Genomic DNA, 17656 nt, shown 5'->3' on the forward strand with positions numbered 1-17656 from the left:
AGAGATATTAAAGGCATGAGTTCATGAGCTATAATCTGTTGCAGATGGAGATGGACAAAACAGGAAGAAAGGGTTAAACATCAAAGTTTGGGATTTGATGTTTACTACAATCCATTATATGTCCAGAATAACAAGTACGTTTGCTAATGATTCACGATAGATTAAAGAAGTTGCTCACCATTGTTGGACTGGGTGTAGAATTGTTATTTTACTTGTAGTTTAACTTTCCTATGCTTATTTGTATTTTTATATAATCACCAATATACTGTAGATGGAATTATTCAGTGAATTTTCCAGTAATTACAGTACAGTTGCTTCTGTGTTTTTCTAGCAACTTCTTAGTTTTCAGTAGCAGGTGTCTTGCCACATAAAACTGGTTATTTTATAGGTTAATTATTATCAATGGAATTTTGTTATCTCTAGTCTGATATGACATGAACACAACTACTTTTTAGAAAACATAGAAACATAGAAAACCTACAGCACAATTCAGGCCCTTCAGCCCACAATGCTGTGCCGAACATGTACTTACTTTATAAATTACCAAGGGTTATCCATAGCCCTCTATTTTTCAAAGCTCCATGTACCCATCCAGGAGTCTCTTAAGAGACCCTATCATATCTGCCTCCACCACCGTTCCTGGCAGCCCAGTACATACTGTGAGTGAGTGCATGTGATGCATATAGGTATATTATCCTAATCATATTATACCTCTCCAAATGTTCATAAAACTCACCCCTGATATCTCCTCTGTAACTACTTCCAAACACCTTAAAACTGTGCCCTCTTGTGTTAGCCATTTCAGCCCTGGGAAAAAGCCTCTGACTATCACCATAATCAACGCCTCTCATCATCTTATGCACCTCCATCAAGTCACTCAACCTATTCTCATAAGACATGATCCTTGTAAATCTCCTCTGCACCCTTTCTATACCTTCCACATCCTTCCTGAAGTGAGGTGACCAGAACTGAGCACAGTACTCCAAGTGGGGTCTGACCAGGGTCCTATATAGCTGCAACATCTTGGCTCTTAAACTCAATCCCGCAGTTGATAAAGGCCAATGCACCATATGCCTTCTTAAGCACACAGTCAACCTGCGCAGCAGCTTTGAGTGTCCTATGGACTCAGACCCCAAGATCCCTCTGATCCTCCACACTGCCAAGAATCTTACCATTAATACAATACGCTGCCTTCATATTTGACCTATCAAAATGAACCACCTCATACTTATCTGGGTTGAACTCCACCTGCCCCTTCTCAGCCCAGTTTTTCATCCTATCAATGTAATCTGACAGCCCTCCACACTATCCACAACACCCTCAACCTTTGTGTCATCAGTAAATTTACAAACCTATCCCTCCACTTCCTCATCCAGGTCATTTACAAAAATCACAAAGAGTGGGGGCCCCAGAACAGATCCCTGAGGCACTCCACTGGTCACTGACCTCCATGCAGAATAAGACCCATCTACAACCACTCCTTGCCTTCTTTTTTTTAAAAAATTTTTAAAATTAGTTTTTCAAAACATTTTACAAAATTAAAAACCCCAAATCCCAGTGGGGAGCATTAATACAGTGCAAGATTAAGCATACAATAACAATATGCTACAAACGAAGAGAATTTAACAAAAAAGCACCTAAATTAAAGACAAGTGAGCTTAGTGTTCTCCCCAAGCCCCACAACACAAGAAAAAAACAACAACAACTCCAGACCAACCACCACACAATATAGAGAGTATAAGTCCGGACAGTCAAACTCCCAGACTGTGAATATACTTAGTTACAATAGCAGTCTGGGAACAGAGATGTAAACATAGATTCGTAAGGTCAAAATATAAACATGTCCTAAGCAATAAAGAGATGTTGGAACTGGAAAATCCACCCCACCCGCACAACCCAAAACTAGACGGCTACCAAAACAAGTAGCTAGCTCTACCAAAAAAATTAACCCAAATACAACTTCCAGATCTGTGTCATTAACAACAGTTCCGTATAAATACTATAGCAAATAACAACTAGTTTATGCACTAGAAAACATAACTACAGATTAGAACACCTTCTGCAGAAATATACAACTTAATACAGAGAAAATCGGAAGAAAACCAAAACTAACCTACCTGCGAAAAATTATATAAGAATAAAGTAAGAGAAAGGGAAAAAAAAGGTAAGAAGGAAAAAGAAAAAAGAAGGGGAAGGGGAAAATTATAAATTCAAGATGAGTATTTATCAACCATTTACAGAGAAGGGAGAGAAAAATTCAGAGATTAGAAAAAAGGGGTGAAGAAAAGAAAAAGATAAAATAAATAAATATTTAAAGCAAAGGAAAAATAAATCAGCAATTGAACTGTGAACCGACAAACAGGGAGGCCTTCACTAAAGACTTCGAACCTCCAAAACAAGTTAGAATTCGTTGTAGAACTCTGTAGGTAAAGTTATACAAGAATAAAGATAGGTTACACACACACCAAATCCCGGGAGAGATTGTCAACAGCCCTTAAAGTTTCAATGAATAATGTCTGAGTGATTCAAGTGAATTCCGAGTCCAGAGAAAGTAATTTTACTACGAGGAGTACTTATCCACCATTTTAGGAGGTCCGATCAGATTCTGAAGATGACTGGATAGCCAGAAGACTTGCCACAAACGCTTCAGCTTCCTTTGCTGATTTGAACCACTTGAATTCCCCGGTATTAAGCTTGATTCGCAGATCAGCAGGGTTACGAAGGGAAGGTTTGAAACCACGATCAAAAAGCACTTTCATTGCGCCTTTAAACTCAGCGCGCATCTTTAAGGTCTGGGGTGCAAAATCTTCCACAAAGCGAATGGTTGTATCCTGGAAAGAAAAAGAGCCTCTGCGACGTGCCTCCACAATCAGACTGTGTTTTACCTGGTATTGATGGAAACACAAGACTACTGGTCGCGGACGGGAGCCCAGAATTCCGGGGGGAACGTAAACTCTGTGTGCCCGTTCGAGCTCGGGCGGCTTCGGAAGCAAATCTTTCCCGAATAACTCACAGAGAAACTCGGCGAAAAACTTCGCGGTTGGTCCCTTTTCAGTCCCTTTTCGAGATCCACCATTTTGGAAAGAAGTTTGTTAGATTTTTCCTCTAAGCTGGAACAGAGAGTCTCCAAGCATCGAACACGACTTTCTAAATCTTCAGAAGTCGAATCGATGCGAGATAAGTGTTCAGCATGTTTGTCCACTTTATCGTTGATCCGATCCAGTTTGTCTTCTAACTGTTTGAAAGCGGTTTTAAATTCCTTGAAGATTTCGTCTCGGAGCTTTCCCAGCGCAACCAGCGTCTCGTCCGACGCGGTCATAGTTTCTTTTCTCCCGGATTTAGAACTCTTGCTAGACATTGTAAGTTAGATATATTCACAGGCAAGTAAGAGATACTGAAATAATTCCTAAGGTTTAAAAAATGGAGACATTTAGTGCAAAGGTAGCGACAGTAACGGAACAAAAGTTCGGAGCAGCTAAACAATCGCCATCTTACCGGAAGTCCCTCCTCTTTGCCTTCTGTGGGCAAGCCAATTCTGGATCCATAAAGCAATGTTCCCTTGGATCCCGTGCCTCCTTACTTTCTCAATAAGCCTTGCATGGGGTACCTTATCAAATGCCTTACTGAAATCCATATACACTACATCTACTGCTTTACCTTCAACACTGTGTTTAGTCGCATCCTCAATAAATTCAATCAGGCTCGTAAGGCACGACCTACCCTTTACAAAACCATGCTGTCTACTCCTAATCATATTATACCTCTCCAAATGTTCATAAACCCTGTCTCTCAGGATCTTCTCCATCAACTTACCAACCACTGAAGTAAGACTCACTGATCTATAATTTCCTGGGCTATCTCTACTCCTTTTCTTGAATAAGGGAAAAACATCTGCAACCCTCCAATCCTCCAGAACCTCTCCCGTCCCCATTGATGATGCAAAGATCATCGCCAGAGGCTCAGCAACCTCCTCCCTCACCTCCCACAGGAGCCTGGGGTACATCTCAACCGGTCCCAGTAACTTATCCAACTTGATGCTTTCTAAAAGCTCCAGCACGTCTTCTTTCTTAATATCTATATGCTCAAGCTTTTCAGTCCACTGTAAGTCATCCCTACAATCGCCAAAATCCTTTTCCATAGTGAATACTGCAGCAAAGTATTCATTAAGTACCTCTGCTATCTCCTCTGGTTCCATACACGCTTTCCCACTGTCATGCTTGATTGGCCCCCTTCTCTCATGTCTTATCCTCTTGCTCTTTACATACTTGTAGAATGCCTTGGGGTTTTCCTTAATCCTGTCTGCCAAGGCTTTCTCATGGCCAGCTCTGACTCTCCTAATTTTATTCTTAAGCTCCTTCCTGCTAGCCTTACAATCTTCTAGATCTCTATCATTACCTAGTTTTTGAACCTTTCATAAACTTTTCTTTTCTTCTTGACTAGATTTTCAACAGCCTTTGTACATCACAGTTCCTGTACCCTACCATCCTTTCCCTGTCTCGATGGAATGTACCTATGCAGATCGCCAGACAAATATCCCCTGAACATTTGCTACACTTCTCCCATACATCTGAGAACATCTGTTCTCAATTTATGCTTCCAAGTTCCTGCCTGTTAGCTTCATATTTCCCCTTACTCCAATTAAACACTTTCCTAACTTGTCTGTTCCTATCCCTCTCTGACACTATGGTAAAGGAGATAGAATTGTGATCACTATCTCCAAAATGCTCTCCCACTGCGAGACCTGACATCTGACCAGGTTCATTTCCCAATACCAGATCAAGTACAGCCTCTCCTTTTGTAAGCTTATCTACATATTGTGTCAGGAAACCTTCTTGAACACACCAAACAAACTCCACTCCATCTAAACCCCTTTCTCTAGGGAGATGCCGATCAATATTTGGGAAATTGAAATCTCCCACCATGACATCCCTGTTATTATTGCACCTTTCCAGAATCTGTCTCTGTATCTGCTCCTCGATGCCTGTTACTATGGGTGGTCTATAAAAAACACCCTTTAGAGTTATTGACTCCTTCCTCTTTCTAACTTCCACCCACAGTAGACAATCCCTCCATGACTTCCTCCTTTTCTGCAGCCGTGACACTATCTCTGATCAACAGTGCCACACCCTCACCTCTTTTGCCTCCCTCCTTGTCCTTTCTGAAATATCTAAAGCCTGGCACTCTAAGTAAACATTCCTGCCCCTGACCCATCTAAGTCTCTGTAATGGCCGCAACATCATAGCTCCAAGTACTGATCCACGCTCTAAGCTCATCCACTTTGTTCATGACACTCCTTGTATTAAAATAGACACATCTTAAACCATCAGTCTGAGCGCATCCCTTCATCACCTGCCTATCCTCTCTCTCGCACTGTCTACAAGCTTTCATTATTTGTGAGCCAAGTGCCCCTTCCTCCATCTCTTCAGTTCAGTTCCCACCCCCTGGCAATCCCAGTTTATACTCTCCCCAACAGCCTTAGCAAACCTCCCCGCCAGGATATTGGTCCCCCTCGGATTCAAGTGCAACCCCTCCTGCGCCAAAAGACGTCTCAATAATCCAGCAATCTGAATCCCTGCTCCCACCCCGATCACTCAGCCACACATTTATCCTTTACCTCACTCTTCTTTTGTACTCACTGTCACACAGCACAGGCAGTAATCCCGAGATTACTACCTTTGAGGTCCTGCTTCTCAACTTCCTAACTCCCTGTAGTCTGTTTTCAGGACCTCCTCCCTTTTCCTACCTATGTTGTTGGTTCCAAGATGTACCACAACCTCTGCCTGTTCACCTTCCCATTTCAGGATATCGTAGACGTGATCAGAAACATCCCAGTCCCTGGCACCTGTGAGGCAAACTACCATCCTTGTTTCTTTCCTGCATCCACAGAATCACCTGTCTGACCCTCTAACTATAGAGACCCCTATCTCTGCTGCCATCCTCTCCCTTTCCCTACCCTTCTGAGCCACAGGGCCAGACTCTTTTGCTTCCCCCAGGTAGGCCGTTTCCCCTCGCCCAACAGTACTCAAACAGGAGTACTTTCAACAGCCACAGGGGTACTCTCTAGTGTCTGCCTCTTGCCCTTCCCTCTCCTGTTACCTACTTAGCTGTCTCCCAACGTCCCAGTGTGACTACTTGTCTATAGCTCCTCTCTATCACCTCCTCACTTTCCCAGACCAGACGAAGTTCATTGAGCTGCAGCTCCAGTTCCCTATTGTGGTCCCTAAGGAGCTGCAACTTGACGCACCTGGTGCAGATGTGGCCGTCCGGGAGGCTGGGAGACTCCCAGACTTCCCACGTCTGACACCCAATACAGAACACCAGCCTCACAGAATACCATAAATGCCCATACCCATTTTCCTTGGAAAAGGGATGGAATGATCGATGATGGACAGCAACCGAGGGATGATTTTATTAGAGAGTGAGTCACAAAATAATGCAGCCAATGCAAAAGTATTCTGGATTTTACAGGATTGCAGATGAGGCCATTGGAAACAATCTATTCCGAGTGACTTTGTAGCAGATGCTTTTCCAGCAGTGGCACAGGAGTGAGCACGGCAGGAAAACAGTAGACCAGGATGAAGTATGACCTAAAGGGTTTATCATGAATAAACTCGGCAGCTCCACTGACTCCTCAGAAACTCTGGCCTATAATGAAGAAATAGCATTCAGAGCGGTAGTGGGAACCTCCGATCAATGCACCAGATGCCCCAGGGAAGGAGTTGCCATGTCACAAACTCCCCACTGGCCTGCCTAGCAGCTCTGGGCTTTGTCTGCTAGAGAGGCAAGCTCTCCTACAGTGGCCTCATTAGTTACTTCTGAACCCAAAAAAACCAGAGTGGGAGCAAATCACCTTGACCACTGTGGGATGGAAAGGATCAGTGGGAATGTTGTCCGTACCAGGTTGGACAACAAGGTATAGGGATAGTCTTTGAAAATATGTTTTGGATTTAGACCATTAGACTATAAGACATAGGAGCAGAATTAGGCTGTTCAGCTCCTCAAGTCTGCTCCACAATTCCATCATGGCTGATTTATTATCGCTCTCAAGCACCATTCTCCCGGCTTCTCCTTGTAACATTTGACCTCCTTTCTAATCAAGACCCTATCAACCTTCACTTTAAATATTCCCAATAACTTGGCCTTCACATACATGTGTGACCATAAATTCCACAGATTCACCAGCCTCTGGCTAAAGAAATTCCTAAGTCGGTATTGTTGGAGGAAAAAATATTATCTTGGAGACACCTGATTTACACATTTTGGCTTTTATTTCTCTTATAGCTAGGAGGGGATTGTTGCTTAGGAGGAAGGATGTTGCTCCACCTACTCATGCTCAATGGCTAAGCGATGTTATGTCATGCTTAAATTTAGAGAAGATTCGTTGTTCAATTTCTGAATCAAGACAAGACTTTCTAACATTGTGGGGACCTTTTTCAAATTGCTTTCAAAATCTTTGATTTGTTATCAAGTACAGATGTTGGCTAGTAATATGTTTTACTACATGATAAGGATTTTTTTTCTTTTTCTTTATCAAACAGCATTTCTTGGTAGTGGGTTTAGATTTTTTTGTATAATAAAATTATTACTTTTTAATATTACAATTCAATGTAACTTAAATGAATACGGGGTAATGAGACCATAAGTGTGATTCACATATATTGTAATTGATATATGATATACATCCTCCTGTACTCTGTATTCTTTTTTTGTAAGAAATCAATTAAAATATTGAAAAAGAAAAGTAAGAAATTCCTCCTCATCTCTGTTCTAAAGGGATGTCCTTCTATTCCAAGGTTGTGCCCTCTAGTCCTAGACTCCCCCATAATAGGAAACATCCTCTCCACATCCACTCCATCTAAACCTTCCATTATTTGATAGGTTTCAATATGATCCCTCCTCAATCTTTTAAACTCCAGCAAGTACAGGCTCAAAGGCATCGGACCCTCCTCATTTGATAACCCTTCCATTCCCGGGTTAATTCTTGCAAACCTCTTCTGGACCCTCTCTAATGTCAGCACATCCTTTCTTAGATAAACTTTAATGTGGAGGAAGACGATGAGTTGGGGTAGGAAGCAGTAAACAAAGGAGCAAGAGCTTTCAGTATGAAGTGGAGATTGAAGTAACTGAAGTGGTGAGGTGGGTCAGTGCAGAGGCTGAGGGAAAGGGAGCAGTGTAGGCACACTCACTATGATCCCTGGGCGTTAAAGTCATGATATGAGAGCTGAGAAATGGAGAACAATGAACTGCTTCAGAGGAAGTGCCAGTGGATAAGATGGCCATGTTCTGTTGACTATCACAACACCGTCATCACAATGGTTTGACCAGGGAAAACAGAGGAAGGTGTACCTGGGCAGGAAAGCTGTGCTCAAGGTAAAGGTTTCATCAGGTCAGCTTGGCAAGGTGTGATTATGATACAATGCTGTGACTTTGCTGTTCTCACGGGATGGTACCTGATTAACTGCTGGCTTGTACTTCAGGTCCTTCTTGTTCAGAATCAACTCCAGCTGCCTGCGATTGAAGTTGGACACACCAATCGACTTGACCAGGCCAGCATCTTTACACGCTTCCAGAGCCTAGCAAATAAAAAAAACCCTTATACAAGAGTGTAACTCTGTTCCAAATCCAAAATCAGAATTAGATTTATTATCACTGACATCGATCATAAAATTTGTTTTGCAGTGGCAGTACAGTGCAAGGCATTAAATACTATAAGGCACAATAAGAAATAAAAAAAATTAAGTAGTGCAAAAAAGTGAGGTAGTGTTCATGGGTTCAGAGAATATACAGAATTCTGATGGTGGAGGAGAAGAAGCTGTTCCGATAATGTTGAGTGTGGGTTTTCAGAATCAGGCTTATTATCAATGGCATGTGACATGAAATTTGTAAACCTTGCAGCAGCAGTTCAATGCAATAAATAATCCAGAAGAGAAAAAAATAATAAATACAATAAAATAATGGTAATAAACAAACAAGTAAATCAATTACAGTATATGTATATTGAATAGATGTTTTAAAAATGTGCAAAAAACAGAAATACTGTATATTAAAAAAAGTGAGGAAGTGTTTAAGGATTCAATGTCCATTTAGGAATCGGATGGCAGAGGGGGAGAGGTAGGAGGTACAGAAGCCTGATAGCACACACTCAGCGATTCAGTCATATTAAAGGCAAAGTGACAGATTTGATGTAGTGGACCTGATTGGGTCCTTTACCATGACCTCGTTCAAGCTCACTTTGCCATTAATATCACTTTAATTTTATTTATTTATTGTATTTTATTTAGAGACAGAGCATGGTAACAAGCCCCTCTGGCCCTATGAGTCTGTGCCACCCAATTATCCTCACAAACAGGAGAAAATCTGCAGATTTGGATATCTGGAAATCCAAAGCAACACTCATAATGAGATCTGATGAAGGATCTCGGCCCGAAACATTGAGTGTTTATTCTTTTCCATAGATGCTGCTGAGCTCCTCCAAGATTTTGTGTGCATTGCTAACCTATTAACCTACCGTATATGTCTTTGGCACATGCACAAAGTACTGGGGGAACTCACCTATTGAGAAGAATAAACAGTCAATGTTTCGGGCTGAGACCCTTCATCAGGACTGGAGAGGAAGGGAGCAGAGGCCAGGATAAACATGTGTGGGGGGTGGGGGGAAGGACTAAGAGCTGGCAGGTGATAGGTGAGACCAGCTGAAGGGTAAGGAGGTGGGTGGAGGAGGGTATGATGGGGGGTATAAAGGGAGAAGCGGGGGGGAAGAGGGAGAGGGCTGAAGAAGAAGGAGGACCCTGCCAGGAAAGGATAGTCGACTATGGGAGAAAGGGAAGGAAGAGGGGTACAAGAGGGAAGTGATGGGTGTGGGGATGAAGGGGCAAGAGGGGAACCTGAAAGAAAAAGTGAGGAGGGGAAGGAAGGAGAAATTACCAGAACTTAAAGTACTGTGTGGAAGGAACTGGGCAGTCGGAGGAAATGCACCCAGTCACAGAGACAACGTATAAACTACTTTATAGACAGTGGCAGAATTGAATCCTGGTTGATAACATTACACAAACCACTGTATTACCCAAGATTAAATCCTGTGTCCTGGCTCAAATTGTTGCTGGCCCTCCATTGCCTTAAGTGCAACGTAGTTCTATTTCTATACAACACACACAAAATGCTGGTGGAACACAGCAGGCCAGGCAGCATCTATAGGGAGAAGCACTGTCGATGTTTCGGGCCGAGACCCTTCGTCAGGACTAACTGAAAGGAAAGATAAGAGATTTGAAAGTAGAAGGGGGAGGGGGAAATGCGAAATGATAGGAGACCAGAGAGGGTGGGGTGAAGCTAAGAGCTGGAAAGGTGATTGGCAAAAGGGAATCAGAGCTGGAGAAGGGAAAGGATCATGGGACGGGAGGCCTAGGGAGAAAGAAAGGGGGAGGGGAGCACCAGAGGGAGATGGAGAACAGGCAAGGAGTGATGGGCAGAAAGAGAGGAAAAAAAGGGGGGGGGGAAGCTAAATATATCAGGGATGGGGTAAGAAGGGGATGAGGGGCATTAACAGAAGTTAGAGAAGTCAATGTTCATGCCATCAGGTTGGAGGCTACCCAGCCGGTATATAAGGTGTTGTTCCTCCAACCTGAGAGTGGCTTCATCTTGACAGTAGAGGAGGCCATGGATAGACATATCAGAATGGGAATGGGATGTGGAATTAAAATGTGTGGCCACTGGGAGATCCTGTGTTCTCTGGCAGACAGAACATAGGTGTTCAGTGAAATGGTCTCCCAGTCTGCGCTGGGTCTCACCAATATATAAAAGGCCACACCGGGAGCACCGGACGCAGTATACCACACCAGCCGACTCACAGGTGAAGTGTTGCCTCACCTGGAAGAACTGTCTGGGGCCCTGAACGGTGGTGAGGGAGGAAGTGTAAGGGCAGGTGTAGCACTTGTTCCGCTTACAAGGATAAGTGCCAGGAGGGAGATTGATGGGAAAGGATGGGGGGGATGAATGGACAAGGGAGTCACGTAGAGAGCGATCCCTGCGGAAAGCAGAAAGGGGGGGAGGGAAAGATGTGCTTGGTAGTGGGATCCCGTTGGAGGTGGCGGAAGTTACGGAGAATTATACGTTGGACTCAGAGGCTGGTGGGGTGGTAGGTGAGGACAAAGGGAACCCTATCCCGAGTGGGGTGGCGGGCGGATGGGCTGAGGGCAGATGTGCAGGAAATGGGAGAGATGCATTTGAGAGCAAGTTGATGGTGGAAGAAGGGAAGCCCCTTTGTTTAAAAAAGGAAGACATCTCCTTCGTCCTGGAATGAAAAGCTTCATCCTGAGAGCAGATGCGGCGGAGACGGAGGAATTGTGAGAAGGGGATAGCATTTTTGCAAGAGACAGGGTGGGAAGAGGAATAGTCTAGGTAGCTATGAGAGTCTGTAGGCTTATAATAGATATCAGTAGATAAGCTGTCTCCAGAGATGGAGACAGAAAGATAAAGAAAGGGGAGGGAGGTGTCAGAAATGGACCAGGTAAATTTGAGGGCAGGGTGAAAGTTGGAGGCAAAGTTAAAGAAGTCAACGAGCTCAGCATGTGTGCAGGAGGCAGCACCAATGCAGTCGTCAATGTAGCGAAGGAAAAGAGGGGTATGGATCCCCGTATAGACTTGGAACATGGACTGTTCCACAAAGCCAACAAAAAGGCAGGCATAACTGGAACCCATGCAGGTGCCCATGGTTACACCTTTGGTTTGAAGGAAGTGGGAGGAGCCAAAGGAGAAATTATTGATAGTAAGAACTAATTCCGCTAGACGGAGAAGAGTGGTAGAGGGGAATTGGTTAGGTCTGGAATCCAAAAAGAAGCGGAGAGCTTTGAGACCATCCTGGTGGGGGATGGAGGTATATAGGGACTGGACGTCCATGGTGAAAATAAGGCGGTGGGGGCCAAGGAACTTAAAATCATTGAAAAAATTCAAAGCGTGAGAAGTGTCATGAACATTGGTGGGAAGAGATTGAACAAAGGGGGATAAGACAGTGTCAAGGTATGCAGAAATGAGTTCAGTGGGGCAGGAGCAAGCTGAGACAATAGGTCTATCTGGACAGGCAGGTTTGTGGATCTTGGGTAGGAGGTAGAAACAGGAAGTGCGGGGTGTGAGAACTATGAGGCTGGTGGCAGTGGATGGGAGATCCCCAGAGCTGATAAGGTTGGTGATGGTATAGGAGACAATGGCCTGGTGCTCCTTAGTGGGGTCATGATCAAGGGGTAAATAAGAGGAGGTATCAGAGAGTTGTTGCTGTGCCACTGCCAGGTAGAGGTCAGTACGCCAGACTACAACAGCTTCCCCCCTATCAGCAGGTTTTATAGTGAGGTTGGGATTGGTGTGGAGGGAGCGGAGAGCAGAGCGTTCGAAAGGAGTGAGGTTGGAATTGGAACACGGTGTGGTGAAGTCGAGACGGTTGATGTCCTGTTGGTAATTAGCAATAAAGAGATCCAGATCAGGCAGAAGACCAGAGCGGGGTGTCCATGAAGAGGAGGAGGGTTGAAGACGGGAGAAGGGGTCATTGGTGGGGGTAGGAGAGTCCTTGTCAAAGAAGTAAGCTCGGAGACGGAGCCGGCGGAAGAAGAGTTCAGCGTCATGGCGTACGCGGAAATCGCTGAGGTGTGGGCGAAGGGGGACAAATGCGAGGCCCTTACTGAGGACAGAGCACTCTGCTTCAGAGAGTTGAAGGTCGGAAGGGATGGTAAAGACCCGGCATGGTTGAATGCTGGAATCAGAGGGGGGAGGGAGGCTGGAAGTTTCAAAGCGATTGCGCAACCACCGATTGCGACTCCAGCCTTGAACTCCAGGCCAGGTCTTCACATGCTGCGATTGTGACTCCCGTCTCCCCTTCCTCCACCACAACTCTGCAATCCCCTCTCCCTCAGTTCCCATCGTCAGCTCCTGGGCCCTCAGAGGCTCCATCTTCCTCTCACCCCAACCCTTCCCTCTCCACTGACACTACCAGCCTCCCTCCCCCCTCTGATCCCATCTCTCATCCATGCTGGGTCTTTACCATCCCCTCCGACCTTCAACTCTCTGAGGCAGAGCGCTCTGTCCTCAGTAAGGGCCTCAGCTTTGTCCCCCTTCGCCCTCACCTCAGTGAGTTCTGCGTACACCATGACGCTGAACTCTTCTTCCGCCGGCTCCGTCTTCGAGCCTACTTCTTCAGCAAGGACTCTCCTGCCCCCACCGATGACCCCTTCTCCCATCTTCAACCCTCCTCCTCTTCATGGACACCCCGCTCTGGTCTTCTGCATGGTCTGGATCTCTTTATTGCTAATTGCCGACATTTATTGCTAAATGCTATCCCCTTCTTGCAATTCCTCTGCTCTCAGGATGAGGCTTTTCATTCCAGGACGAAGGAGATGTCTTCCTTTTTTAAACAAAGGGGCTTCCCTTCTTCCACCATCAATGTTGCTCTGAAATGCATCTCTCCCATTTCCTGCACCTCTGCCCTCACCCCATCAGCCCACCACCACACTCGGGATAGGGTTTCCCTTGTCCTCACCTACCACCCCACCAGCCTCCAGGTCCAACGTATAATTCTCCGTAACTTCCACCACCTCCAACGGGATCCCACTACCAAGCACATCTTTCCCTCCCCCCCCTTCTGCTTTCCGCAGGGATCGCTCCCTACGCGACTCCCTTGTCCACTCGTCACCCTCATCCCTTCCCACTGATCTCACTCCTTGTAAGCGGAACAAGTGCTACACCTGCCCTTACACTTTCTCCCTCACCACCATTCAGGGCCCCAGACAGTCCTTCCATGTGAGGTGATACTTCACCTGTGAGTCGGCTGGTGTGGTATACTGTGTCTGGAGCTCCCAGTGCGGCCTTTTATATATTGGTGAGACCCGACGCAGACTGGGAGACCATTTCGCTGAACACCTATGCTCTGTCCGCCAGAGAACGCAGGATCTCCCAGTGGCCACACATTTTAATTCCACGTCCCATTCCCATTCTGATATGTCTATCCATGGCCTCCTCTACTGTCAAGATGAAGTCACACTCAGGTTGGAGGAACAACACCTTATATACCGGCTGGGTAGCCTCCAACCTGATGGCATGAACATTGACTTCTCTAACTTCCGTTAATGCCCCTCCTCCCCTTTTTACCCCATCCCTGATATATTTAGTTTTTTTCACCCCTCCTTGTTTTCTTTTTTTCTGCCCATCACTCTGCCTGTTCTCCATCTCCCTCTGGTGCTCCCCTCCCCCTGTCTTTCTCCCTAGGCTTCCCGTCCCATGATCCGTTCCCTTCTCCAGCTCTGATTCCCTTTTGCCAATCACCTTTCCGGCTCTTAGCTTCATCCCACCCCCTCCAGTCTTCTCCTACCATTTCGCATTTCCCCCTCCCTCCACTACTTTCAAATCTCTTACTGTCTTTCCTTTCAGTCAGTCCTGACGAAGGGTCTCGGCCTGAAACGTCAACAGTGCTTCTCCCTATAGATGCTGCCTGGCCTGCTGCGTTCCACCAGCATTTTGTGTGTGTTGCTTGGATTTCCAGCATCAGCCGATTTCCTCGTGTTATATTTCCATACAATGGGTTCTTTTATTATTTTGTGACAGTGAACCCAACTCTCTCTTTTCAGCACCATGAGGAAAGAATGCCTTCTACAAGTCCCTTCCACACCCTCTAGCTGCCACCCCTCACTCCCACAGCACTCCCCCACAATCCACGGGGATTGTCCTTTAAATCTTCCCACCCCACCATCCACAGACACAAACTCGGTGTGCCCCACTCAGTTTGTTCCTGGGAGCCAAGGAGACTGCAGGCAGTCAATGGTTCTACTCCAGCTGGATGCCTGCCCTTCTGTCCCTGAAAGAGCACGTGGTATCCATGGCGCATTGGAGGTCTTCCAGGACCGATGGACGCGAGTACGTTCAAAATAGAGATGGCTGTGTTGTGATATGAAGCTGGTGATTGTAAATAGTGCGTATAGTGAAACATTATAGTGTCATAAATGCTTTGGATCAGCAAGAGACCTCCAACAGCTCCAAACCTTGGTATTCTACTTCACCTGAATATTGCTAATTTACCTTATGAAGCTTGTTAACTGCTCCTTTCTTTTTACACTTTCTTTTGTAATCTATAGATGTCTGTTTTTGCACTACAGCTGCAAACTTCACTTCACACATCAGTGATAATAGATTTGATTTTTTTTGGAAAAGGGGGTAGGGGTTGAGAGACCCACTCCTAGGTAAGCACTCATTGCCAGTATTTCTGTCAATTTAACATGCTGCATTCACTACTCGCAGTGTGACCTCCCCCCCAACCCCCAGCCTACAACAAGAAATCAGAAACCGACTGGGCGACCGATCTGTCGAGAATTTCTGCTCTGCGCGCAACAGAACCGCGAGTTGCCTCACGCTCGGGCTTCCCTGACCTTACCTCCCAGGTGGCGCACAGGTCAGTCTGGTGATACAAAAACTTCCCATTTTCATCTTTTGGATAAACCACATCCCCAGGCTGGAAAAGATACACACAAAGGTTTACAAGGCGTGAAGCACATGGATATCAGGCAGCAAACGGTATATACAAATGTGAATTAGATGCTGGAGTGGGATGCACAACTCAACTCCATTAAACAAAAGAGCCGTTTATCTGATGGTAATGTCAACTCTGTAATCCTCTCTGTGTGTAGTGCCCCCCCACCTGTTTATCTGCACCTGCCTCTCCCTTAAAAATATTCACTCTGAAGGTAAAGATTAACTTTGTGTGTCACAAGTACATCAAAACTGTTTGCATCAAATCAAACCAGCAAGGATAGTGGTGGACAGCCCACAAGTGTTGCCTTACTTCCGGCAGCAACGTAGCATGCGCACAATTTAACCCAAAACCCTGTGTCTTTGGAATGTGTGGGGAAGCAGGAGCCACAGGAGGAAACCCACGCAGGGAGAACAAAGCCATGCTGGCTTTTCCAAATCATATTATGCCTCTCCAAATGTTCGTAAATACACACACACACACACACACACACACACACACACACACACACACACACACACACACACACACACACACACACACACACACACACACACACACACACACACACACACACACACACACACACACACACACACACTTCAAAAGTTGGTTGTGGAGCTGTACAAAATGGAGTGTGCTAACCATGAAACAGCCATTGACATTAATCTTGCAGGTTGTGCGACCAACTCAGTGGTTCAATTTTGAATATGCCACATAATATTTTACACTAAAACCCACTTTTGCTGAATCCACAGACTCCGCCCAGCAGGAATGTTCCAGGTTTAAGATCCAGTCAGCAGCACTGTAGAAATGGGTGGAGGGTCGCAGCTGAGGACACATTTAAGGTCCAGAGTGATGTGTGCAACCTATGCTTTCACGTGAAGAGGGAATATTCAGATGAAGGCCAGCCCGGCGGACATGGGCCAGAAGACATCTGTGGGCTGTCCCAGATTGTCACATGCCCTTGCGAGCAGGACGCATGAAGTGATGTGGATTGGTTAGTTGGCATGCTTGGAGATCGAGCCTGGAATTTGTGATCCTGTTGTCGGCTAGCCGAGGGGTCACTGCTGAGGATTGAGGCTTGGAAGTCTGGAAACCATTGCCTGATGTCCAAGGCCTGTAGACTGGAGGCCTGGAGGGCTGTCCATGTGTGTGGGTGGGAGGGAGGTGGTTGTTGGCTTGTTGCGTGTTGTGTGCAGTGTTCTGCTGAGCGTTGATGGACATACCAAGTCGGTGCCAGAAGATGTGGCGATGCTTGTGGCCTGCCCCAACATATCAGTACGAGTATTGGGTGTTATCACTAATGATGCATTTCACTGTATGTTTTGACATATATGTGATAAGAAAATCTGACTGAATTTGAAGCTGATGAAGACAGCCAGCGACAAGCAGACAGAGATCTGGAGAGGAAAATGAAAAAGCAACTTCTTTAGACAGTACTATAGATTTCAAGACCTCACCTTAAAGGCTAGCGGCAGCTCAATGATGTACAGGTCGATGTAATCAAACTTCAGGAGTCTCAGAGACTTTTCCAGGGCGGGCCTTACCAACTCTGGGGGATGGTATGTGTTCCAAAGCTGTAAGTTAGACAAGCTTGATATTAGAAGAGCAATCTGAATCAGCTTATGCAGGATTTCTTATTCTCATTATACATATATGCTGTGGCTGCGTTCCTGGTTGAATCTCAGGAGGAGCCTACAGGCTGCATGAGTTCCTGTGTTGTGAGAGAAAGGGGAACATGCACATGGTAAATGTATAATGTCTGAATCACAGAAAATCAAGAGACTGCAGGTACTGGAATCTGGTGTAACATACAAATGGCTGAAGGAACTCAGCAGGTCAGGCAGCAGCTGTGGAGAGAAACGCATGCTTGACCTTTCAGGTTGACACCCTTCTTGACCTGCAGTTCAACTGTTGACTGTTTTGAGTCATGGAGTCACGTTTGATTCATAAGCTGATAAGCTGGCACGTTGCTGGAAATCGATACTTCAGAGCAGGAACGTTCAAAGAGATGGATCTAATGAGCCAACTCAGCCCAAAACATCGACTGTTTACTCGTTCCCATCAATGCTGCCTGGCCTGCTGAGCTCCTCCAGCATTTTGAACATGTTGCTTTGATTATTTCTTACCAGGATGCTACCTGCATTAGAGAAC

General features: G+C 45.5%; 1 protein-coding gene across 2 annotated transcripts in view; it reads right to left on the reverse strand.

Moving 5' to 3' along the window:
- Window positions 1-17656, reverse strand: part of LOC140734662 (aldo-keto reductase family 1 member D1-like) — a 43773-nt gene that overhangs the window by 13051 nt on the left and 13066 nt on the right. For both annotated transcript variants that reach the window (XM_073058920.1, XM_073058919.1), the window contains 3 exons: window positions 16963-17079; window positions 15404-15481; window positions 8451-8573 (listed from right to left, as the gene is read on the reverse strand). In XM_073058920.1, the coding sequence (XP_072915021.1) occupies window positions 8451-8573; window positions 15404-15481; window positions 16963-17079 (318 nt within the window). The remainder of the gene's footprint in view (window positions 1-8450; window positions 8574-15403; window positions 15482-16962; window positions 17080-17656) is intronic.

Source organism: Hemitrygon akajei, chromosome 10 (assembly GCF_048418815.1).
Source record: "Hemitrygon akajei chromosome 10, sHemAka1.3, whole genome shotgun sequence".
NCBI classification, from domain to species: domain Eukaryota; kingdom Metazoa; phylum Chordata; class Chondrichthyes; order Myliobatiformes; family Dasyatidae; genus Hemitrygon; species Hemitrygon akajei.